At 40.6% G+C, this 26,684-nt stretch overlaps 1 protein-coding gene across 2 annotated transcripts in view; it reads left to right on the top strand.

Annotated features, from left to right (window-relative positions):
- The window catches only part of TUSC3 (tumor suppressor candidate 3), a 1,343,405-nt gene that overhangs the window by 645,904 nt on the left and 670,817 nt on the right, over window positions 1–26,684 (top strand). For both annotated transcript variants that reach the window (XM_069631593.1, XM_069631594.1), the window contains exon 6: window positions 18,298–18,387. In XM_069631593.1, the coding sequence (XP_069487694.1) occupies window positions 18,298–18,387 (90 nt within the window). The remainder of the gene's footprint in view (window positions 1–18,297; window positions 18,388–26,684) is intronic.

Genomic DNA, 26,684 nt, shown 5'->3' with positions numbered 1-26,684 from the left:
TACCTGTCCACAGTCCAGTAGATCTTCTCCTCCTAGGTGTTAATGGTTAATACCAATGATGGCCTTCGGGAATTCTGGTTGCTGTAGTCAATTCAAGTAGCCAGGAACCAACATTGGTATCAACCATTAACACCTGAACAGACTGCCTCCCTGATGATTGCAAGAGGCAAGAAAGTGCTAGGCGTAGAAGATCTACTGGACTGTGGAAAGGTACACCTATCTGGGAACCAGAGTGCGCCCCTCACCCCCTTTCTGTCAAATATATATTAGATGGCCACGGTAGTGGCCATGTAGTTATGCTTAAGTTAAGTTGGTGTTTCCATAGGAAGAGCACTTTTTGGGCAGCTTATAACTTCGCTCCCCCTGGACGGATCCTCACCAAACTTTCCAAAAAAAGTTTGGTGAGGATTCATCCAGTGGAGGGAGGCGGGGTTGGGGAATAGTGCAAAGTTATAGGGGGTGTCCCAAAACTATTTTTTTTCTCATAGACTGAATGGGAAAATTTTTTTGCTTGTGCCTACAGCCCAAACCACTGGACGGATTTTCACCAAATTTGGACCAGGAGCAGCAGCTTGGTCCCGAAAGCGTGCTTTTGCAAATTTGGTGAAAATCCATCCAGTAGTTTTTTTTTAAAATGACCAAAAAGTAGGTAAAGAAAAATTAGTGATATCTGTGTTCTGTCTGCGGACACACTTCCCTGTTCGCTCCGCGGACAGTGTCCTGATTGGCTGAGTGGCTTACGTCATGTCTGCGGACATATGGCGTGTTCGCTGATTGGATGGTGTTAAGCGTGAAGCGAGTCAGATTTCCGGTAGCGCCCGCCATCTTGGATTTGCGGACGTCCGCGGACAGCGCAGTGAAAGTTTGTTTGAAATCTGTATTTAGTAGAGTGTGTTGTTGTGTGGGAGTGTTTGGGGAGGATGGGAGGGTTTGAGATAGGTTAAATGCTGTGCTTTTTTTATGTGGTGGACGTTCTTTTTGTGTTCGATTTGTCTGCGGACATCGTGGGTGTTCTGAAATGTTCTAAATAAACTGAATGGATGGTGTTCTGAGGACTCAAAATGTGTCCGTGTTGTTCGCAAGTAAGCTGAAATTGTTCCAAGAACACTCGCGGTGTCCTGAAATTTTCTCAAATAAACAAAATGGGGGTGTTCTAAGGACGCTGTCCGTATTGTTCGTTGTAAAGTTGAGTGTTCTAAGAACTCTCGCGGTGTCCTGAAATGTTCGGAAATAAACAAAATGGGGGTGTTCTGAGGACGCTATCCGTATTGTTTGTTGTCAAGTGGAAAGTGTTCTAAGAACTCTCGCGGTGTCCTGAAATGTTCATAGGGGGTGTCCTGAAGACGCTGTCGTATTGTTCTGTGGCCAGCTGAATGTGTTCTAAGAATTCTCGCGGTGTCCTGAAATGTTCGCAAAGAAACAAAATGGGGGTATGTTCTAAGAACTCATGCGGTGTCCTGAAATGTTTGTATTATTCTATGGCAAGCTGAAAGTGTTCTAAGAACTCTCGCGGTGTCCTGAAATGTTCACAAATATACAAAATTGGGGGGTTCTGAGGACGCTGTCCGTATTGTTCGTTGTCAAATTTAAAGTGTTCTAAGAACTCTCGCTGTGTTCTGAAATGTTCGTAGGGGGGGTCCTGAAGACGCTGTTCGTATTGTTCGCTGGTAAATTGAAAGTGTTCTAAGAACACTGGTAATGTCTGCGGACATTAAAAGTTTCCATAGGCCATAGTTGAAATGTTTGAGTGTATGGGTGTGATATGCTGCGGGGGTTGTGGCCAGGGCATAGTGTTGGGTACATGACCATCATGCACCCAACACTCTATGCCCTGGCCACAACCACTGCAGCATATCACAGTTGCTTATAACTTTGGGTCAAAAACAAATTTATAAGGAACAAAGTTATAAGATATTATGGGTGTGATATGCTGCAATGGTTGTGGCTATGGCATAGAGTGTATAATATACTTACTGTTTGGTTTAGTAACTGGAGTACATGTATTACTTGTTGATTTTCTGTGATAAAAGAAATAGCATGTTAGTATTTTGTAATGACTTATTACATTGTATAATCAACATTTTTTTTTTGGACCATTATATTTAGTAGATTACAAAGCAGAGTACTGTGCAATTTGCTCAATTTCTGTGTTTGTTGCGAAAATCATTGGGTCTGTGGGAGAAAAAAAAAATCAATGTTGGATTAAAAAAAAAAACCTTTTTCCGTTATGCTACAGTTTATTTGTTTGTTTGTTTTCAGTATTCACTTGTTGCTTCTGGCTAATGGTTTATACATTGGATTGTTGCATTTTTTTGGAGCAGTAACATATTATTTATTTGTTTTGATATTATGAAATTTTGGAGCAGTTAGATACCAATTGGCGTATTCCAGCTGCATATTTATATATTTCAGTGGTATTGATTTATTTGTTCGGATATTTTTAAATTTTGGGACAGTTGGATACCAATTGGCGTATTCTAACTGTTATTTTTTGCTCTAATTTAGTGGTATTCATTTATATGATTAGTTGATGTAGAATCTTTGAGCAGTTAGATAGCTTTTGGAGTATTCTAACCGTTTATATTTTTTTACTACAAGTTTAGTTAAGGTTTAAGAACAATTTATTTATCAAATTTTGGTTTTAAGAACATTAAATAAGCGTTTGTAAGATTTTCTGGTAATCTCTGCTTGAGAGTAATGGTACTATCATTACAATCAAACCATCCACATTTCTTTTTTATATATGCAGTGTAGTGACTTGCATTGGTTGTGGCTCCTGCGTGGTAGATTATACCTATTGTTGTGAAGGTTTTCTTGCCAAGTGATATTTGACAATGTGAGAATACAGTCAGCTTGCAGTTGTTTTTGGTACCATCTGCACTGTAATGTATAAACCTTAGTATTACGTATTTACTATGTGTTTGTATTACTAATGTGGAGCGATTATCTGAATTGCAGGTAGAACATAATCTACTATGGTTTGCATTTTGTACAAGTTGTTGAAATGGAATGGATTCACAATAAGGTATTGATATATATACGAAGCGTTCATTGGGGATTTCTTCTTGTGTCACATTGTTGCAGAGAGTGCATGTATGTCTCCACATGTATGAAATCTGGAAGATTTCATTTATAGGTATGTTTTTGTTTTCTCATACTTGTAGTAAGTACATTAGAAATTCTTGTGGATCTTCCTGTGAGTTTATAGTGAATTTAACCATTCCAGCACAGTAGTCCAATTCTTGTCTTATTGCATAAACACTCTGTGTTATCAGGATTGTTTGCTGCATTTCTGTGAAGTACTAACATTTGCAAACACAATTGGTCTGTACTGTGTAAGTAAATGTCAATAATTGGTGGTAATTGAAATAGAATATTCATTGCTACATTTGCGTAGCAACTTACACCAACTGTATTTGAGAGTTTAAATGGACCAGGTAGTTCTGTATCTGACTGCTTTTTTTGGAGTTTGACTTCCTTCTTTGAAGAAGTACCTGGTTTATTTTCCCTAATTGATTCTTTTTTGCTTGTGGTACTGGTTGAAGCATTACTTTCTTTTACTCTCTTTGGAGGATTTGCAGTGACATCCTGTTGCATTTCTGTTTGATTTATTTTTCTTTTATAATGTTTTACTTTTTGTGGAACAGAATTTGTGTTTAGATGGGGGGTGTATAGTGAGCGAAGTCTATTGTATTCTAAAATGGAAGGAATATCAGCGTTTACTTTACTTGCATCAAAGTCGATTAGAATTGGTCCGTTAAGTGTACGTAAGCGTGATAGTGCTACGTAGCTCATGCCTTCTTTAAAGACTGTGTTACCAATATCTATCATTGCTTTATCTAGGGTAAGACCTTGTGATTTATGAATTGTGACTGTGTATGCAAGAGTTAGAGAAAATTGTTCTCTGCGTACATACATGTCTTTGAAGAGAAGGAATTGAGCTGTTGAACATCCTATCCTTTTTTTGTTGTGCCAGGAGAGAGTTTCTCAGATACTGTTTTTGTTGAGAGAACAACAGATAGCTATGGCTGTGTGTTTCAGAAAACAGTTTGTTTGGATTTTGGGAGATTCATGGGTACATTGGTTGAAGGTGCATGCAGAAAGCTGTGGAGTAGCTGTAGAACTTGGATTTCCAGATGTGGAAGTACACTGGCATGGAGTAGGTGAAATTATATGGTTGACTTGCTACCTCTTTGTGCTACTTTGGAGACAGAGCAACATCCAGACATAATTGTAATTCATTGTGGAGGGAACAGTTTAGGACATGTGTCTGGAATTTCTTTGCAATTTTCTATGAAGGAAGGACTTGGGAAGGTCATGGACATGTTTCCTAATTCTCAAGTAATATTTTACGGATTGCACAGAGACAAATGTGGCTTTGTCCTTCTTCATTTGGTCCACGAATGGAAAAAGCAAGACGCAATGTTAATAAGGCTGTTTTTGTCTTTCTAAGAGATTTTGGCATGTCCTATTCTCATAATGAAAATATTATGTTTCGCAGTACATACATTTTTCGCAGAGATGGAGTCCATCTTACTTATGCTGGCAATCAGATTTTTTTGACAAATATACAAAATGCATTAAAACCTTTTTTAGATTTACAGCATCTATTTTGAAGTAGGTGTTAAGTATTTATAATTTTTGACATACAAACACCCCCCAAAGGCTCTTTTAAGAGCCACCACTTCCTACCAGAGAAAATTGCAATGGTTATGATAGGGTACCAACCCAATTTTTTTGATGTCCGCGGACTTCTCAAAAATACAAAGGGCCCTGCTTCATTTATTTTCACTTCTATTTTTTTACTGTGAAAGGCGGCTCTGAAAAGAGCCTTATTTTATTTTTGATTTTTGTAATTTTGTATTTTTTTGTTTTTTTAGACGCGACACACTAGGAGAGGAGGGGAAAGGAGGGTAAAGGGGGGGACACCAACCACAGGGATAAGAAAGGGCCAGCTGAGAGAGGAAGATGTAGAGTGGGTTTTATTTGGGTAGTGAGCAGGTCTTCTCGTGCTCTGAGACGATAGTCTCAAAAGCACTCCGAAGTCGCTCCCCCCTGCAGAGTACTGTGTCACAGTACATACATACAACTGTGACCCTCGAAAAGGTAAGGGTCATCAGAATTCTGTATGGCCTTTGAGGCAGCTTGAGGAAGACGCTGTCCCACAGAGGTGGTCCTTGTGGTGACAGGATCAGAAACGGAGGATGAAGCAGAGGAAATCAACCTACTACGTTCTTCGCAAGGTACAACCTTGCGAATAGCCCCAGAGTGAAATGACCTCAGTTGTCGCTTCATGGTCCTGGTCCCAAAGCTGTACGAACCGTGCTTCCCGTGACTGAGTATCTTTTTGCACTCATTGCAGATAACACGAGCCTTAGGACCATTCCCATAAATGGAAAATAACTGCCACACCCAAGACTCACGTCTAGTACGGGTAGTAGGGATTTCCTCTACCTCATTCTCGTCATCCTCTTCTTCCTCCTCTGCATCCTCACTCCTGTTCCCCTCTTCAGGCCCTTGGGAAGGTGGTGGTGGTGGTGGTGGTGGAGGGGGTGGGGGTGGTGCTGAAGCAGGTGCAGCACCAGGTGGCAGTTCTGCAGCCAAGGATGCCATCTTGATGCTGTAATCAGTAAATTGCACGGGAAATAGCTGTGCTCTGAAGAATAGCCAGAAACACAATGAGAATAAGCTCTAGGGCGTGGTCTTTTATAGGGGTGCTTGTACGCGGTTCGCAGACATGCGTGCTGTCTGCGGACAGATCGAACACAAAAAAGGGTTCAAAAAGTTTCAAAAGATATGTAGAAACTCAGGATTACTATGTGGGACTTGTGCCATGATGAGTTTTTATGGAAAAATATTGTGGATTACTCGAAAATGTACTTTTAATTTGTTCGGGGACACAAACTGTGTCCGCATTCAGAACACGTGATCAGCATGGGCAGCAAATGCACGGACATTGGTTTGCGCATGCGCGTTGATGTTCTACGGACAGTGTTCGGTTCCTGAATTAATTAAAAGTGCGTCACACATCAAACAAACATTTCTGGACATCGCGTGTGTTCTAGAACAGTTTAAACTTGCTAGCGAACACTACGGACAGATATAGTGTTCTTTAAGACACTTCCATTTTCCTTTGATTACGAACTTTTCAGGACATCAATTGTGTTCTTAGAGCAGTTTAACTTGCTAGCGAACATTACGGACAGGTATAGTGTTCTTTAGGACACCTCCATTTTCGTTTATTTACGCACATTTCAGAACACCCGTGCTGTCCGCGGACATCTACATTGTTTTTTAAAAAATAAGAAATAGGAACTAATTACAACACAATATAAAAATGTTTACTTTATTTCACATATATTAATAATTTATGACAGAGAAGGTGAGGCAGAAACAGAAACAAAAACAGTAGAATTAGGGGTTTCAACATGATTGGTATCAGGTAAAGAAGGGATGGAAGTCTCATCAAAACATTTTGGATTATGGAGAGGGTTTGGGGATAATTGACTGGGATATGGTGAGGGGGACAAGTACATGTGGGACAATGGTATGATGTTTTTTGTTTTAAAATGATCCTCCACAAAAGTTTTCAAATTATTAAAATTGCTCAATAATAAATCCATTTTTTCTTTTAAGCTGTCAAGCGTGTTTTCCATAACAGTTTCTTCAGATATATTTTCTATTTTGGTATGCTCTGTACAAAAAGAAATGTATATGTTAAATATATATATATATATAAAATAATAACAATTAAATGGTTTATATTGTAAAGTGTGTACCATTAGCTTCACTATTTTCTGACATTTCATCACATGGGAAGTGCTCCTCTAGCCATTCCAGAGTACTAGACATTTCTGTGAGAAAAAAAAAAAATATATAATACTTTTTTTAATCTAATACAGAAAGTTTATAAAGATATGAGTAAAATGATGTACACTTACTATTTCAGGTAAGATATGTTCTGAGTACTCTGTAGGTCTGGTCTTGGTCTTAGTTGTGGAGTGACTATGAGGTAATTATGTTGGAAGCCAATTTATCTTCTCTTGGTATATTCCATTTTAGAAAATATTGTATTTAAATGAATGGTTAGTGTTGTACATATATCGGTTGCATTTCTTATGTATGTGTACTACTTTGTGAATTTTTTTAATGTTCTGTTGTAATATAACAATTAAACATACCCCCCTCCAGACTTTTTAGGTAGTGGTACTGTTGTCCGAACATGTCTGCGGACATCAAAAAAGTTTGCGGACATCACATTCAGTAGAAGTGGTTCAGTATGTTCCATATTACATGTACATAACGTCAAAGTTACTATTGTTAAGCTTTCCTACTAAGAACCTATGAAATTCAGTGAAAAAAAACGTTGTTAAAGGGACGTTATGGTTAAGTTGCGCTGCTAAAAACCTATGAAATTCAGTGAAAAAAACTTTGTTAAAGGGACCTTATGGTTCCAAGTAAAACCGAAAAACCCTTGAAATTCGCCAGTTATGGTAAGCTAAGCAATCATAACTCGCGCCACCACCGTGCACTGCTAAGCCTAACACCCAGGACATCAAAGAGGACATCACAAATGTCATTGATGACATCACATGTGCATTTACCTTTCATGAAAAGTCTGTACAAGGGATTTTTAGAGTAATGTTAATTAAAAAAAAAAAGTGTCAAGGATTATTGGAATAAATATCAAGTGCTAATCAGTGCATTAAGCTATGCAATCATATAATAGCATTATATTGTTAACTTCAATCCAGTATACTAAGGTACTCATGTAGAAACATAGGCATTGTGTGCAGCATACATGATGGAGATGTAATATTCATAAACTTGCCATGTTGAATAGTGAAATTATAACTGTTTTCGTATTAGAGTTTTGTGTACAGTGAAACTTGTGATAAGTAGGTAATAAAACCCACTTACTACATAATTGTATTATTATAGACAAATGACAGAGACAACACCACATACAAATATAGTAGCAGAAAGTGTTCATAACCTAACTGATTACCTTTATGCAGAGAAATGATTGCTCTGTTTCAAAGCTGTTACTTATCCTATCTATATATATCACATTATGTGTCTGGACCCTAAGGAAAATAGTGTGAGTACAACATATAAAAATATGAGCATATACAGGGTAAATACAGTAATAAAAAAACATCAAAACTATCAGAAAGTGCTGATAATTTTAATGCACAAAAAAGATTGCTGTCTTTCAAGGTTGTGTCTTCCCCTATGTATATGTTTCATATGATATGACTGGACCATAAGGGAATTATTGTAAGAACATACTTGAAGGATAAGTCTACGAATATAGTACATTTACAATTTTTAGTTCCTGACTGTTACTGAAGAAAATCATGTGGCCTAGATATGTCAGGAAAGGAAAAAAGGGGGCGTCAGACATGTGATGTCATCAGTGATGCCATCCATGACATTTGTGATGTCATCTTTGATGTCCTGGGTGTTAGGCTTAGCAGTGCACGCTGGTGGCGCGAGTTATGGTTGCTTAGCTTACCATAACTGGTGAATTTCAAGGGTTTTTCGGTTTTACTTGGAACCATAACGTCCCTTTAACAAAATGTTTTCACTGCTGAATTTCATAGGTTTTTAGTAGCTCAACTTAACCATAACGTCCCTTTAACAAAGTTTTAAGCTGAAAGACGTCTTCAATGTGTCACAGTTAGAAATGGAAAACTCAACCCTGAAGGTGGATCCATGAAAGGCTTGGTTGGATCAACACCAAGAAGTCAAAGCCACCTTGGGCCTGGATATTGTTACGAACAATTACAGAACGTGTGAAAAGAACAAGCCTTCTGTCTTAAGTGAGGGACGAGAACATTGAAGACGTCAGAGGTTCATCAAATAGTCTTTTAAATGCAGTAAGACTCGAAAACATGGTCTACAGTCACGTGGTCAGATGAAAATACACTCTATGATGAACTTTAGCAAAACCAAGAAGAGTATGCTATACTCCCTCATATTCTCTAGCTCCAAGAACATTTCCAAGGCCGAGTTCAAAGCCTTAATTAACTAGTGGACTGCAAGTGTGATGGATCCCTTCACTAATTGGTGGGAAGCTATGGTTATGACCAGCCCACCAGTTGTGTGCCAGCCTGCATGCTTCTTGCATGTGTGGAATATTACAGAGGGGTATAAGGGTGCCAACCAATTATAGCGGGACACGTAATAGAGAGCCCTATAGTTTGTATAACCAATGGGACGTTGTGTATTTGATGACATTCGTAGTGATCTGCACTAGAGGAGGGCTTAGTTGCCACACCTGATGTTAGTGACCCAATCCCCTTCCCTGACCGGTATGAAACGTATACTTAGATGTTCCTTGTAAGCCTATCACCATTCCAAATAGGTTTTTGTAGTTTGCAACGTAGGTAGACTTCAATGATGAGTTTTTAGCATATAACCTGCTTTTTTGTGTTGAATTGAGTGTGAAGCTCGAGCGAACGCGTTGATGTTTGTTGTAACTCCCTGTTTTAGATAAATGACATTATAACAGTCGTACTTTGCCAACTTCCTGAGTCAGTTTTGATTATTGATGTTTGAGTAATATTCTGCATCTCCATCTGTCTCCAAGTATTGCTACCTCGTCTTGAAGGACTAGGCCGGACGCCTCAGTTCAGAGGCGTTTATGTTCTAACGTTTAATGGAGCATTCAAGTGCTCCCTATTTCACTACAATGGATGAGGTTTGGGTGGCATTAAATTCATCTTTATATTTATGGCTTATGTGTTACTTTAGTGTCAACTTGAAGAGGCAAAATTAACAAACTACTGTATATTAGGATGGCACTCTTTGGTGTTATTTGAGATTGTATGGTGTCCTTTAAGATTTAAAAGTAGGCCCTTTTATAGCAGTCCCGTCTCATATTAAAATGAGTTTATGAAATTGGGAACTTCTAAGAAGAATGTTATCGCCGTCACTTGTTGCATTACATTTACCTATTGACTGGTTATGCGGTCAGTCTTTTTAAAAATCTTTCTAGCTGTTTTTGTTTTGTTTACATTTTTTTACATTTGGAACATGTCATGCTCTGCTGGGTGAGTTCTATTAATAGCTTTGTTTGTAATTAGCCTTAGTATTTTGTGTGCATTGTGTGAGCGCTATATTTAATGTAACTAAAACACGTATATGATTAGAATGTATTGTCTACCTTTGTGTATTTAGTAATTATCTACATGTTGAGATGCATGGTTTATTTTGTCAGTATGTTTTAATGTTTGTTGGCTGAGATAGAAATCAGTGTGTTCTTTTCAAAGACAGGCAATATGGTGCAGTGATATTGTGAACGCTTTGGCATTGCTATAAATGAAGCTAATGTTACCATTGGATGCAATAAAAAAGAAATGATTTATTTTTGTAATCAAGCAATTATGCTGACGTTATGTGGTAACATTATGTTGACATTTCACTCATAATCCTCCTGAAACAGAAAAACATAATTTCAGAAATGTTAATGCTATTTTAGAACTCCAATGTACAATATTGTGTGTTTATGATGCATGATGGATGAGGACTTAATAAATAAAATATTTACTTTCCAGAATATTAACAGTTCTATTACGATTCTGTATTAAGCATTTTGCTAGTGATGTTTGAAACAAGAGAACATCACATGTGTACCTTTCAGACAAAATAGGCACATAATTTAAAGTTTACAGAAGCATGTGTTATTCACACATAGGAGCATTGTAATATGGTGCGTTTCTCATACAATAAACCCATTTGTTTTCTTCATTAGCACCCTGTGTGGGGGAGCCAGCCATTCAGGTGGCTAGAAGTGCGGGCTGACACTACCACAACCCCTCCTCCCAATCCCACTTACCTGTACACTGCAGCAGCGAGCCCCGCCACCGCAGCTGCTGCTGCTCCCATACCCACTCTGGCCACCATGGAAATGGATGAGGGGGCTCCATCCTGAGCCCCGAGTTCCTAATCCATGGGGGCCATGTCGGTAGAGTATGTTCTCTACGTGAACTGGACGACACGTCCCGTGCACGGAAAGAAAATACTTTCCATTAAAAAAAAAAAACTAATTAGCACCCGCATAGCATGCTACTCGCGTGCTAATTGCGATATGGCCCTCGGTGGCTGCCCAAGTTAAGGGACCCATGCTTCGCTCGGGCCTTTAACTTGGGTGGTGAGCCGTTACCCGCAGCATGGGCCCGCCACCTCGGGGCATATCGCCTCATTAAAAACTTTAAATATGGTGGAAATCCAAGGCAATCATACTTTTAAACATCACATTTTTCTCAATTACATTTAAAAAGCATATATGTGCATTTTTAACATGCTCCTCAATGTACGTGGGGCCAAGAAATGTGGCAAGACAAAGTCTGACGTTACAAGTTGTTTGTTATATGTCATCTATTGGATGGCCTAACTCCGGTGAAGCCCACTTTTGATGGTTAAACATTTGTCCTGAGGATGCCTCATCTGCTTGTCAAGGTCCACAAGGATCAGTACTGCCCAGGTATTACAGAATCCAAGAGCGTTTACCCAACCCCTCCCTTGCTTTGGGAGTGTTGTCAGCTTCAGCATTTCCAAACGTGCAGCAGTGATCATGACTTATTGATGGCTTTCGGTTTCCCAAACCCTTCTTCAGTTGAATTACTTTTCGCAGTCTTCTTGAGTCCCAAAAGACAAAATTAGCACTGCAGTCCATCCTAAATATGAGTAGCCTGTCCAGGCATCAATGAGGGAGGCCAGGAGACACAGAGATGAGTACTTCTGGATATGACCTGTCTTGTACCCTATTGGCTGCTCTGCCTGTTGACTCTCCACTTCTGGTGTAACGTCCCTATGCTAATCTCCTTCATCCTACCACTTTCTGGTCCTGCCTAGTAATGTCCTTTTCCAACAAAACCTGCCTAAGCTGACTGGCTGGGTTATTAGATCTGTCTGTGGTTCCTATTGGTTATCCAATTAAACCACACTTCTTCCTCTACCAGCTGTTTCTGGGTGGAAAGGCTCCTTCCATCTACCTGGTACCCACTACAACCTCCTTCCTGATGTCTCCTCCTCCTACAACACCTCTCTGCTAGCTATCTCCTACCAACTCCTTCAGGTGTTCAGCAACCACCCCCTGATCATTCACTCTTACCACCACCACCATCGCGCCTTAAAACACTTGTGTATAGCTGCGTTATATATGCCATATCATATCACCTTCAAATTCTCCCTCCTATCACCTACACCTGGTGTCTATCACCTCAGCCATGTTTCTGTCTCCGATCTCTGCTTGATGTCTCTCGCCGCACATCATTTTCCTTTCACCTCCTTCAGATGTCTCTCTCCAACCACATCTTCCTGATGTCTTTCTCCTACCACTAGTGCTGAGCGAGATATTCGCCTCTCAGGTGAAACATGTGAAATTGACATCCGGTTGTGTCGCCGTCGGCGTATACATTTCACGGGCAGGGTGTTTTTCAACTGATCAGTGTTTTGCACACTTTCTCGACGATTTTGCATGCCCTCTGTGTATGTCACTCATGCAAATCACGCATGGCACACCGACACAGAGCATTTTGTGCCCGCTGGACAACAAAATATTAAAGGTTTTAGTGTTTTGCTATTGCAGAATTTGAAACTTTTCACCAGTCTTTTCGTTGCGGTTATCCTTTCGGCTTCAATGGCAACCATTAGAAGATGGCCAACAGTGTTTGTTTTAATATTACCTATTACCCATGGACTGATCAGTTGAGGCTGAAAGGTAACAACTACACCAAGGCCGGTATAGGGATGAGCACTTTCCCCTGGTTTCAGTAGCAGTTTGCTTCCTCTGTGGCCACTGACCAGTAACCACGTCCTGATGACCACGATGTGCATGTGCTGCTGTGCCTCCTTATTGCATGTTTTAAAAGTCAGCATGGCAGGGCTAACTTTTGTAGCACCCATGCATTGTTGGGGGCTTGTACTTGTCTGGTGTTGTCTCATCATGCTTCCACATGCCCAAAAATACCCACACTTTCATTAGCGACTTGAGCTGGTTGGCGGGGTCAGGTTAACTTGTGTATTGATCATGCATTGTGGCGGGTTTGCACTTCGCTGATTTGTCTCGTCATTTTTCGACTTGCTCCAAAATACTTCCACTTTCATTAGGGGCTTATGGCAGGCTGAGGTCAACTTGTGCATCGCTTATGCATTGTGGGGGGTTAGTACTTCGCTAGTGCTCTGAATTTCCCCCACTTGAACTATCACTCATGCATTGCATGTTGCTTCTTAACAGGACCAGAGAAAAATAAAAAGAACATGTCCAACACCACACACAGTATGGCCACCACACTTGCTTTGGCTGATGTAACGGCACAATGATGATGCTCTTCTGGATTGCTGTGGGTCAACAGTCACTGGCACTGGCGACCAGTGATGTTATCTGTGAGAAATGCAAAACAAAAAGAAAGTTGACGAATGCACTGTGTATGGCTGATGAAGACTCTGATGACTCGACGACTGAAGAATTTTTGACGGTTGAAGAACACGAGGAAGTCATTTGCAAAAATTGACAAAGCACGATGGGTTGCAGTGGTGATGAATATGAATAGGGCTATCTAGTTCCTTATTTGTGTTCTTGTATTGAAATAAATGATTTTATTTGTCAACATTTGCTTTTTTTGTGCTATGTTATAATTGCCTGGGAGAAAAAAAAGTGGTGGTTAGTTGGGAAATTAGGGGGGGGTGGGGGGTGTGTGTGTGTGTGTAGGTGTGTGTAGGACAATGTGAGAGATTGTAAAAAAATCAGTCAAAAGGAATCCATACTTTCCTGGAGTTGCTGGCCTGCCAGGGATGGCTTTTCTTCTGGTGGGGCAGCATCACCACCCCTCACATCACCAGCCCCGCTGCCTCACACCGGTCTCTCGGTCCTGGTCAAATGATCCTACGCATCTGGCTCCTACTGGTCCTGTCCTTTTCCTCTGCTCTGCTGAGTGCTTACGGGGGTGGGGCACTTATCTGCCTGATGCATCGCTCCTCATTCTTCATAGCCCGTATTTTAATGTGTTTTCAGGGAATAGCCAACACATTTTGAAGCAGCATCTTGCCAAACCACAGAAGCATCCAACAGAATTGCATGATTGAATCAAGCCATCAAGAAACGGCTCTTAGCCTTGTGTCAGCACTTCTGGGATCCAACAACCCAATAGAGCAGGAACAGTAGGGATCAGATGAGCATCTTTCAGTGGTGTGCGTGTTCTCACAAGACGTTGTAGGCTCCTTGCTGAGGCCCGTTGAGAAGCGATTTTGGTGGAGGTCAATGTGGTCCTCATGGTCGTCGTCCTTGCAGTGGTGGTACTGATGCTGGGCCCTTGGAACCTCTGGGGATCTTGTGATGTGTTTCCAGGGGTAGGGACATGGCCTTTGTACCAAGAGAAAACATTATGTAAACAACTTCCCTTCTAACCTCTTGGTTGCAGTAGCCTTGATCAAGTCGACTTCGGGTGGAAGGGGCAAAGTGGCTCCATGACTTGCCTTCAACAGTGGTGCATAGTACTGCTGGTCAGTTGAACATTGGTCCAGAGGTTGTGGTGGTTGTTGATCCGGCAGTGGTGGTGGTGGTGGTGAGAGCTGATGGTTCAGTGACCGCTGGTCCTGTATTGTGGTCGACGATTCCTGGTATAGCAAATGTTGATCCCTTGGTGCTGGCCCTGACATCTGTACTAATGTTGGTGATAGATGCCCTTCGCCGCTTTTGTGCTGGTAATGGTAGTGGGTGCTCCTCTTCCTCCTGCTCGCTGCTGGTGGTGCAGACTCTGCTTAGACATCCCTCTACTGCCAAAGGAAGGTGAAGCCCTGTCTCCTCATCCTCCTCCGCTTCCTCCAAGATGATTGTGGTGGCTTCCTCCAAGTCGGATTCACTGGTGGTTTTGTCTGCTGGTACAGTGGTGGCTTCCCTCTACTGCTTCTATACAGGTAGTAGCTGTTGTCAGTACTCCTCAGTCCCCTTATGGATGGAAGTTCAAGGATTGCAAAGTAGGGGGTTGAAGGTGTGGCGCCCTGGTATGCTTCCTCTTCACCATTCTACTCCTCCACTTCATCTTGCAGTCCAACAATGGCTGCCTCCTCTGAGTCTGATTCCACGGCATTTGTGTGGAGCACTGTAAGCAGTGGTCGTGGCTGCCAAATATGCTCTTGCTGAAGCCCACATCAGACAGTAGGAGGCCAAGGTTGTCATCTACTGTTTACGGTGCTTTTCTTCCAGGAAGCAGGTCCTGATCTTCCTGTGGTGGTATGTTGATGCCGCTGCTGGTTGTAAACCGTGGGGAACAGCCTTCTGTCACCAACATGAGCTGGTTCCTGCCTGCTAACGATGCTCCCCCTGCTTCCTGCTGGTCCTGCTGCTGGTGGTACTGGTGGTAGCCCGCCTGGCTGGTGCAGGAAGAAGCTGATGGTAGCACTGCTCCTCTAGTGAATTGGTGTGTTGGAGACTTGGAGGTAGGTATGCATTTTTATAGGCAGTTGCACAAAATAGGTAGCCAATTGCAGTACAGCATTTGGCACGTTCACCTGTTTCGCATGCAGTAAAAACTGATGTTTTTGCAGCAAAACATTGCAAAGCGCATGTGTGAAGTGTTTGCTGTGTGTATTGCTCATGTGAATGATAGATTGTAGTTTGTCAATCAGCACATCACAAATTCTACATCCCGCATGCACCGTAACCAAAATGTGACTTTGTGCACGAAAGAGAATCACACAGGTCATATGAAACACGAAATAAAACGCAAACCGACATGTCCAAAACAAAATGAGTACGAAACTCATGCCGGTAAAACAGCCAAAATGAAGCTTCTGCTTTGTTTCAGCAGTTGTAAGGCATAAGTGAAGCCAGTACACGCAACAGCAACGTTTTCAGGCTGGATGTATCAGATGGACGAGCATGAATATTTAGTGTGCACCGGCAGTCTCTGCAGAATGGTGAAGATGGCCAAAACTAATCAAAATCAGTGAAATTTAATTCCAGCGGCTCGCATAGCAGAACCTCACAATTTAACCTAGTACTACCTACCGTCAACTGATGGCTTTCTCCTACCACCTCTTTCAGATCTTCACCAACCACCTGCTTTACTGTACCAACCTCTTCCTCAAGATCAGTGCTCAAGTCGAGGGTACACGCGGGGGGATGGAGTCCACCCACTTCTTTCAGAGGGGGGACTCAGTCCCCCCCAGCTAAAATGAGAAACATTGAATGTCTTATTTGAAGGTATGCATTAAAGCCAAGCCGACCACAGGGATCGAACCACAGTCCGGGACCTACCACAATCGTCAGGTTTGTAGGCCAGGACACTTCACCACTGCACTACATAACCTGATGAAAAATAGCACACAACTAAAGGTAAAATGTCCCATTTTGGTACTGCAAGTCCCAGGGAAAACATTTGTATTGGTTCTTGGAGTTTAAAACATGCACATCTTTTAACGTTTTCAAAAACACTATTAGAAGAAAATATCCTCTGTGGGTTTTGTGTGTGTGTTGTTTTTATGAAAGACAAATGCCATTCGTCCTGTGCAATTTGAGTGGTTATGCAAAGCCAATTTAATGAAATGTACATACTTCACCTTGATATGCTAATTTCTGGCGACATCACATCCCATTACATTTGTTGATGAGTTCCCCCCCCCTTTAATTTTTAGGACTTGACCCCTGCTCAAGATGTTCCACCTTCTTGTGCCTCAACAACCTCCTACATCTATCCAACTCGTACTCTCTCCAATCTTCCCAAACTACCTCCAAATTCCAGCCGCAGGCTCCAACTTCCCACACTGACTGTGTGGTGTTGAGTTTATACTGCTCATCCTCCTCCTCACTGGGTTGGCTTTTCATGAGTGTCCTCATCTGTGTCCTATAAGTGGGGCAACATTGGATTGATTGATTTTCCTGAGTGTACCTGACTTAATTTTGATTTTATACAAGGGACTATATCTTCATCTGCTCTCTCTACAATCTTTTATCTGGTTCTCCCCATCTAGGCACGGTCTAGTACTTTAGGTGCAAGTCCTAGTTCACTGTTTCTATAGTGTGTAAATTGTATTCTCAGAAAACAAAGCCTTCTACTCCCTTTGCAACACTCTACTATTCACCGATGGATCACTCTGCCGCAAAACAATGAATTGATAACTTGTAGTTAAACCCATGGTAGGGAAAATGCAAACTTGCAACTTTGTTTTAAACCCTGTCTCAGGACCACATAGAGGCCTAGGGATGTGAAGTGAATTCTCTTAAATCCCAGATTGGAGTGTAACAATACAAGGACAACATCTACTAATGCTGTCGGAATGAAGCTGACTCTGCTTAACACAAAGCATTTGATTTTCCTCTCTAGAACTTTGGGTCTTCCTAAATAGAGATTCTGGTTTGCTCTGTTGGCTCGGGGTCTAGACCAGGGGGTTGTGTAACTGCCCTCTGCCATGCAACAGAAACCTAGGAAGGGTAACCAGGGGATTCAAAAAGTACACGCCTGGCAACACCAGTTACTGGCTCAGGGAGGTATTAGGTCCCCTGAGTCACGCCCCTGCTGATTCCCAGGCTAGGCAATGTTCTTAGATACACATGTGAAAATGTGCCTGTAACCAGAAACCTTCATAGCACTTGTTGAATTGCTTTAAAATGGATTATAATTGTTTTTTTTTTTTACTTTAAACAAATATGTACTATATGCTGTGTGTAAGCCGAGCATATGATAACGCCACATTTCTATGATGCTACTACCTGACCCTAAGTGATGAGAATTATGATATGGTCGGAGTAAATGTGAAGCTTCTGGTATGTAAAATGCCTCTAAAATACCCAAGGTTGTTGGCTTTGCCAATACGTGCTTCATTATTTCTTAATCAACTCGGAAATGTGTGTTTAAAAATAAAAACTAGTGTTGATCTACTCCACCTGTAATAGACATTACACATTCTGTCATTTCTTCACATCAAATCTGTGTTATTGCAAAGATTTGTTTGTGTTTGTTCTTAACATATGGTTATTTGACATGTGGTATTTTGGAAAAACATGTAGCTGCCAACTGCAAACCACTTCATCGGATATTGCTATCTTACTTTTTTAAAGTGCATATTTACACAACTACACTTTTCCCACCAGGGCTTTCCTCCACAATTGCACACATATCAAAAATGGGACATACAAGGAATGTAATTACTTAACAAAGCAGCATTGAAAAACAAATGTGGGCCCCAGCAATACATTCTTACAACATATCAACAATAAAATAAAACAAAATTGGTGTATTATAGTGGAATTAAATCCCACAGTAACAATTAATATTTTCTGTTTTTCAGTGTGTTGTGTTTGCTATGATTTCTGGACAGATGTGGAACCATATCCGGGGCCCTCCATATGCTCATAAAAATCCACAAAATGGGCAAGTGGTAAGTTAATATTTAAAATAACTAAGCTTTATTTGGAGGAATTTACAAAGGCACTTTTTTTTATTCTCTTCGTAAACTTTTTCACTATGGGTGCCCAAACTGGAAATTCAATGATTAATTATTCTTATTAGTTAACATTTGTAATGATTTTAAGATCATGAATCCTTGCATTTTTACATGTCACCTACATTAATACAGTTTAATATATTCACATTTCATTAGTAGTTTTAATTAAAATTGTGTCAACACTTCTGTAGCTGTTAACTTATTTCAGCCCTTTCACAGATAACACCAATTGAATGCCCCCACAAAAACAATCCTGTACCACAATCTGTGGCAAGTACGTGTTGTTTTAGTTAGACTATTTGTTTCCATTTTTTTTAAAAGTATTTAATGCAGGTGGTCCCCTAACTCAAAATGCTTGGGAAGTCATCCAGAACACTACCAATGAATTCATACTGCAATGAAAAACAAATGGAAATTGCAGCCTGCCTACACGTGTCTCACTAATCCATTTTGTTAAAGTGCATCTAATTGGTTTTGATAGTCTCACAAATGTTTGTACATATATAAACAAATGGGAACGGCTCTTCTACATAATATGCACAGATATTTCATTTACATTTCACTAAAAGATGTGATATTTGACAGCAGCAAAAAAATGTTATTTTTTATCACACCCCAAATTATGACCGTCGGTGAAAGGACGTTATACCAATTTTTCTGATTTAAAGAGTACATTCTAATCAGTGAAATCTTCATTTTTATATTGAGATTCAGACTTGAATAATTGGATTTTCCAATTAATGTTACATATAATTCCAAAAATTAATTTGAGGAATTTGACACATCCCTCTGGGTTGTGAGTGAAACAATACCTCTAAGGATATTTGTATTGAATTAAGTAGAACTATTCAGAGCATATGAACAGAGAATATCGAACATTATTTTGTTTTCATGTTGGTGAAAAAATGAAATGGACATTCAAAATTGATTTTATTTTCATTTCAAGGAGGGTTAGTAGAAAAGGAATTACTTTAAATGGTAAGTTCCAAAATTGGACTTTCTTAACAGATCCACCAATATCTTACACACTTCCTAATATATACATTTTGGACAGTTAGTGACTAAGGCTGTTACAGAGTATCAGGTATTTTAATCCCTTTCCTAATTGTCTGCACTCAACTGCAGCAAGAAATTAGATTCCAGGGCACCTTTCATTTTTTACAACAGGTCCAGGAAATTCATATTTAATTTTATCTGAAGAGGTAAATGGACTCCTTTCTAGGATTATTATATTGCTAATGTATTTATTATTTACAGGCCCATTGGGGCATGTGTTCACTTACATTTTGGTTTTTAATACACCTCGTAAACCGGAATTCACTACCTGGAGGGATGTCACAGGATGCCTGTGGCTTGCACTGTCCTATTAATTTTCAGAAGGCAATGGACAGCAGGTTGTTCTACTTAGCTCTTTGAATCCAGGTAACACGTTTGCCAAAGCTCTAATCCCATCTGGCTCGCTGTGGAAAGTACTCCTGCATCCAGTGGCTAAGCTCCTTGTCTGCAGTTTAGTTTCTATACCTTAGCCAAATATTTCAGACTGACTAGAAATACATTTAGAAATTCATTCCTCTAAGTGTTAGAACTTTAATTACTTGGACAACTCTGCCCACATTACCATCATATTCCACTATAATGTTGGTTGGAAGGGTTTCTGTGATTGGTTTCTTTCACTAATGCACACCCAAGAAGGATGTCCCTCTAGCTTACATTGTCCATGAACTTGGAGTATCATTAGGAGATTCATCCCCAAACTGTGCCACAATTATATTTATTAAACTATGTATTTTAGTATAACTTTTAGTATGAATATGGAAGAAAACGCTTTTTGGGAAACATCTGTATTTTGTGCTGCAATTTTAAATTGTTGTGGCTTCAAGGTGGATGTATGATCGTTTGATTAATAAATCTAGATATATATTCCAGAGTATAGTTTGTTTGTTGTGCCTGTTTCAAATATATATTTGAGAACTTTATATTATAAACAAAGTTAAAGGAAAATATGTAAAAGTATGTAATCTGAGTATAGGATTTTAAAATGGAGGCGAACTGCCATTGTTCTAAAAAGAACTACATCTGAAATTTCCCCACAGGGTTTATCATTTACCAGCCATCTGTTTTTGCTAAATGGGATATTAAAATATGTTGCACATAACTCTAAGGATTGCCTAATTAATGGTTTCATCTTTATGCTAGGTAGAGTGTTAACATTACCAGGTGCAAATACATTATTGTGTCCCAGTGGTTTCAATGTCAAAGACTAATGTATATTTCCAGATATCTGCCGGTGACTAAACTCGTATCCTGACCTTGATCATTTTCCTCATCATCCATCAAAACAAGTGTTAATTCAAGTCTGTTATAAATGAAAGACCAGGAATTGGTCGAATTTTGAGTCTTAATATAGTCCTTTCTATGCCACAAAACATTGCTTTAGTATGCACATCTACTCCATTTATTGTTCAACCACCATTTTAATCATCCACCATCATGATAAGTGACAAATTAATGAATGCCCGGTCATTCATCTAGTCTTAGTTTAATTCAAGGACACTGGCTATAGTTTCATAAAAACAATGTTGCATGAAGTCTTCTTTGTCACATTTAAGACACAACAATATTTAGGTTTTATTTTGTATGTATAATAAAGCATGTTCACACATAACAAATAATATAAATGAACCTATTCCTCGATGTGCGATTTGATATCAGTGTAGTTGTCACTTGGCATGAAGTTTTGTTTGGATTTATACTAACATGTTCATTTCCATAGTCTGTTTCACTGTGTAAATTGTCCAAACGTTTCAAAAGGAGATGTTTATTTCAGCAAAATCCCAACTAAGTGCACCCATGAAGTTACAATCAACTGTTTGTTTGTATTTAGGGTTAGTGTGATTAAGGTACACAAGATCATCTAGCATTTAATCAGATATGGTCCATAATCTCAAGGAATCACACAAGCAAATAGTCCTTTGGAGAATGTTTTTTTTTAAATTATTTTTAGGTCCGTCTAGATTGAGTTTTGCTCACTGCTTGGGTTGTGAAGTGAAATATTACAGAGGGGTGCTGCTGTCAATCAGTTCCTCTGTCATGCATAATGAGTACATCATGGAGAAAGATATGTTACACCAGCAGCCATTTGGAACTTTTTAAGTTGGGAAGACCTTTCCTGAATGGTGCTTTAAAGAGCTTGGTTTGTTTCAATGCTGCTTGGAACTCTGATGTGGGTTGCCCTTTTCTTCGGCATTATATTGAAATTGTGCTATTATTGTTGCCTATAGTACCCTCTGGTCATACTGTCAATCTGCATACAAACTAAGTTCCTAATTGGCCAAGCACATTCTACAGTTCTTTATTTAGGTCTATAATGATGATCATGCAGCTTTCTGATATGAAGAGCAGATGCCAGGCAGAAAGCAACAGTAGATAAGGGAAGAAGCGAACAGTGAGGTTGTGTCTGACTCTGTGTACGGATGATGCTGTTGCCGTTTTCCCTAGCAACACCAGTCGTGTTGCTGCTCTGCTCTTATTTCTCAGCGTAGTGACATTTGCCTCACAATCTCATGCAGATCTTCCTACCACAGAGTGTATTACAGATGCTGCAATCAGTTCACAATCTTGTGGACATTGGGCCTCATTACGGGTCTGGCAGCAACCGTGCCGGGGATACCAGCAGTTTGCCGCCCGACCCATAAGGATTTGTTTGTTTATTCACTTTTATTGCGCACCAAACCCAAGGGTATAAGGGTGCAGCAGATTACAAAAGATGCAAAGCTTAAAATATTTGTTACAACACATAGGCAAGAATACAAAATAATTACAGGTTTAGCAGTAATGTACACTATAAACAAGGATACAGCAAAAGATCAAACTATAAACACAGTGACATCTATATATAGCAGATATTTGACTAACTATACATACAGTCTACCTTGAAGTGGGTGGCCCGGCCTACCGGTCGGTAGATTTGAGCAAGTTTATGTAATTTCCTCTAAAAGTCAAGTATGGTTGGTCTTCCCTAAGTGGGTGTGGCAGAGAATTCCAAAGTTTGTCAGCTTTCAAAGGGAAGCTGTTGCCATCTACTTTAGTGAGTCTAAATCTAGGGATGATGAGGCAGTTCCTGTTGCTGAGTCTCAAGGGTCTGCTAGAGATTCTTCTCTGGAGTCTATCCGTGAGATAACTGGGGGCAGCATTGTTGAGTGCTTTATGGGTCAGGGAGGCACTTTTTAGGAGAATTTTGTTTTGAATCGAGAGCCAGTTGTTTTGGCGCCTGGTTACTGAAATATGTGATCTTCTGGGGACGCCCAGTGCGGCTCTTAAGGCATTATTTTGGAGGATTTGAATCCTAAGATTGATTGAATTATTGGCGCCAAAGTAAAGGGTGTTACAGTAATCTAGCCTCAACAGAATCAGGGCTCTGGCTAGTATCATACAGTTATCATTCGATAGAAAGGGTTTGCCTGTCCTAATGAGCTTGCAGGTACAAGCGGTGGCCGAGGCCATTGATTTCACCTGTTTGTCGAAGGAGAGTGTAGAGTCAAGGTAGAAGCCAAGGGTCTTTACCTCCTTGGCCACCTTGATAAGGTTCCCATCAATAGTGAAGGAAGAGTACTCCTGTGCTAGTTTCTTTAGGTTCGAGTGGGTGCCCAGGATAAGGGGCTCAGTCTTGTCAGCATTCAGGCAAAGACTGTGGGTAGCCATCAATGCCTGGATGATGAGATGCACTCTATTTACCAATGCCAAATCCTCGTGATAATCCCCTGAAAGTGGGAGGAGAATCTGAGTATCATCTGCATAGTTGGTGTAGGTGATACCCAGAAGGTCAAATCATCAAATAGGGGCTTGGTAAATATGTTGTATAATGTAGGTGAGACACAGAAGCCCTGGGGGACGCCACACATGATTGGAATAGGGTCCGCTTCTGCTGACGGGGAGAAGACCCTCATAGTTCTATCGCTCAGGAATGATTCAATCCATTTGATGGCCTCTGTAGAGAAGTGGGCCGCCGAGTCCAAGTGTCCGCATAGAACTTTATGGTCCATGAGGTCGAATTCGGCTGAGAGATCTAAAAGGAGTAGCGCTGATTACCAGCGTCTGACTTCCCAGTGCCACCAGGGAATTACAACCCGGTGACCCGGAAACTCAGGCACCAGTGAATTGTGAATCCCCATTCCAATACTGTCCCATAGAACTCTATTGGAGTGGGGAACACAGAAGCACTGGAACCATTAATAACGATGCCGGTGCTTCCTCAAACTCTGCAGGCGGGTGTCATCCCGCCTGGCAGGTCTGACCTGCCGGGCGGTATGGCACCCGCCCGCAGAGTTGTAGTGTTCTGTTCCGGAAACAACAGTGCCAGTAAGTTTACCGGCATTATTGTTTCCCTACCGGCACACTTTGAATGAGGCCCATTGTGCTGCTCATTGTGTTCACTCCCTGTCTTCTGTGCCCTGCCATTCAGCAACACTCTTTACTTCCAGCAAAGGTAAATCTGGGGCCTTTCAACCAGTATTGGTGCCACCAAAATAAATCCAGTGAAGTAATAGAGTGCACCAAGTGAACGGAAAAAACTGCTTTATTTACTTTATTTTGCAAAGGTAATGGCCGGTAGCAAACAAGAAAAAGTCAAAACTCCCCCATAAAGCCAAGGGTGATAAAGCAGAAAACTGCAGGATTACCGTAATGACAAAGAATACCATTTAATACAATTGTAGCATAGTAATTGGCTACTCTTAGCAGGACCCTATAAAACCATATACATTGGAATCTACCATTGGCTAATCCACTATCTTCAGAACCACACAAGTCCAACCCATTAACTTAACGGCATTACCATTAACGTAATAACTCACTATTTCATTGGTTAGCAGGTCTTATGCTGACAGTGCTCAGAAGTTTTTATACCATTGGTTGGCATTTCTTAGGATGGCCTCGAATGTTGCATCCCACCGAGACAACACAGTTCGCAATTGATTTGAACAGAGAGATCAAACCTGGGCTTCAAGAAACAAGACATACTCCCTTCCCAAGCTTTGGCTCCAGTGATCCCACACCATTCCCTAACCTTCAATAACTCTTTTTGCAACTCTTGTCTCGATACATGTTGCTAACGCAGGTGCAATATTTTCTAATTGGGTCATGGGATGAGTAGCTTGTTTAGATGAAACATGGTGGGGGCCCTCTGTGCTGAAAATAATGCCTAGTATTTATTGGTTTCACCAATGCATTCTACCATGGGTGCGATGGCACTAACTTGTCATTGGGGGCGCTGTGTGTGCAGATTAACTTTGTATCTTTGGTAATGTTACTACATGAATCCTCGTGCACATGGTGATCAAATCTTGGTGTATTTATGTAGTTATCGTCTGGAATGAAAATAATAGTTGCATATCTAATTTAGAGTTCTGGAAACAGCCGGTTCTCACAGCTTGAGCTAACACCATCCTCTGCTCCCTTCTTCCCTGGCTCTGAATATCTGGTACTTTTGAAGCAGTAGTGAAAAGGAAAGCTTTTATTAAAACAAATAAACTGTACAGCCTCAAATAGGGGACTTTTTTCAAAATAGCGATAAGCGTGCTCAGTGTTACAAAAAACTCAACAAAACGAATGTTTTAATATATTCCCTGTTGTAGTATACATGCCATGCTTCATTATTTTATGCATCGTCTGTGTTTTCAGCAACCTAAGGCTCCCTTACGTGCAGCAAAACTAGTTACCTTAAGTGTGGCAAAACTAACTCTATTCTATTTGTGTCCATAATCTACAAAACAACATGACATTTTTTCAAAATTTCCACTTTTTCTAGGGAGGTGTGGGAGTTGGTGTATGGCCTTGAATCTTCCCTACCTGCACTATCACAAACCCATAACCATCACAGGAGACCTTGCACTCCTCCACTGCATTGCTTAAGCGTGAAATTTCTTCACCCAGGCTGCTGGATGCTAGCTGACAGTAGCATACAGTGGAGGCTGAAAACTAAGCATGCCCCAGCGGAAAGCAATCAATGGGCTTTACTATAGACTCATCAGACATAGTAATTTGACACAGCTTCCTGAAGGTTCACGTCTGCTGTTTTCATTGTAAAATCATAGAAAACTAAGTTGTGTGTGAATTATGGTGAAGGTGCGTCACAAGCTCATTTAAAGCGTTGTCATGAGCTTGGAACCATTACCAATTTTCTTCTGATGGACACACTTGAATGTCCTTCATGGCTATTTCGTCAGGTTTGTTGCACATTTTTTTCTAAAGCCCCCACTTCTCTCCCAGGCTGCCTTTTATGTCCCTCAGGTGGGCGGATTAGGTGCAGGGGCAGGCCCTTATGATTAATTGCCCAACCTTGTTTATAGTAATTAGGTTTGCCTGCCTGACCTCGACTCCTACCTGCCTCTTTAGGCCTCTTCTTTTTCACAGTCCCTGAGGGAATTAGAGAAATGTATTTTCCCTCATTTTTCAAAGGATGTTCAAACGGATTTTCTTCCCCAAATGTTATTCAGAAAATAATTATAACGTTTAACCCTTAGAGACAGAAGAGACAGAAAAGGTCACGTGGCCATTGTTCCTATTACAATATCTTTGATATTGGTGAGGATATATGGTTTAGGGGATACAAAAGAGAGGTTCTGGAACATTAACATCTTTATACATTTTTGTCCTAGATTGTACCGGCTTGCTTTTAATCCCTGATTGACATTCATCTTAATGACAAGAGGCTATAATCCCTCTGGGAAAGATTTTACTATCATCAAAGAAACCATACCATGTCTTCCCCGGGCCTGGTTTTCACTCACATGATCCTCCCGCAGTACACCACCCGCAGGATTGGAATTAGAAAGCATCTGCCCTCTTCTGGCCATCTGGGAGGAGAATCTAGGTAGGTTTTTAGTGGTAGATCTGCAGGATTCTTTACAGTATGCATATGTCATAAATCATCTCTCCATCATCGTTATCTTGAAAAAGCTGTTTGTCAGTCAAATCAGTCAAGAACAGTGTTGGATCAATGCAGAGAACAGAGCGCCACTCAATGCATTAGTCATCTCTTATGTGTAATATCACTCTATCGTCCTTTGTTATGGCTGCTTCTAAATGTACTTTGATGATTGTCCCAGGTGGAATATCTCTAGACTCTAGGGGGGTAATTCATAGAATTTAGCGCACAAGTGGCGCACGCGGCTGGCACACAGTGTGCGTGTGCGAATCCCTGCGCCAGCCGCATGCGCTAAAATACATTTCCG

This window comes from Ambystoma mexicanum, chromosome 6q, assembly GCF_040938575.1.
Source record: "Ambystoma mexicanum isolate Mex_15411 chromosome 6q, UKY_AmexF1_1, whole genome shotgun sequence".
Classification (NCBI taxonomy): domain Eukaryota; kingdom Metazoa; phylum Chordata; class Amphibia; order Caudata; family Ambystomatidae; genus Ambystoma; species Ambystoma mexicanum.
This window is presented reverse-complemented; position numbering and strand designations above follow the sequence as displayed.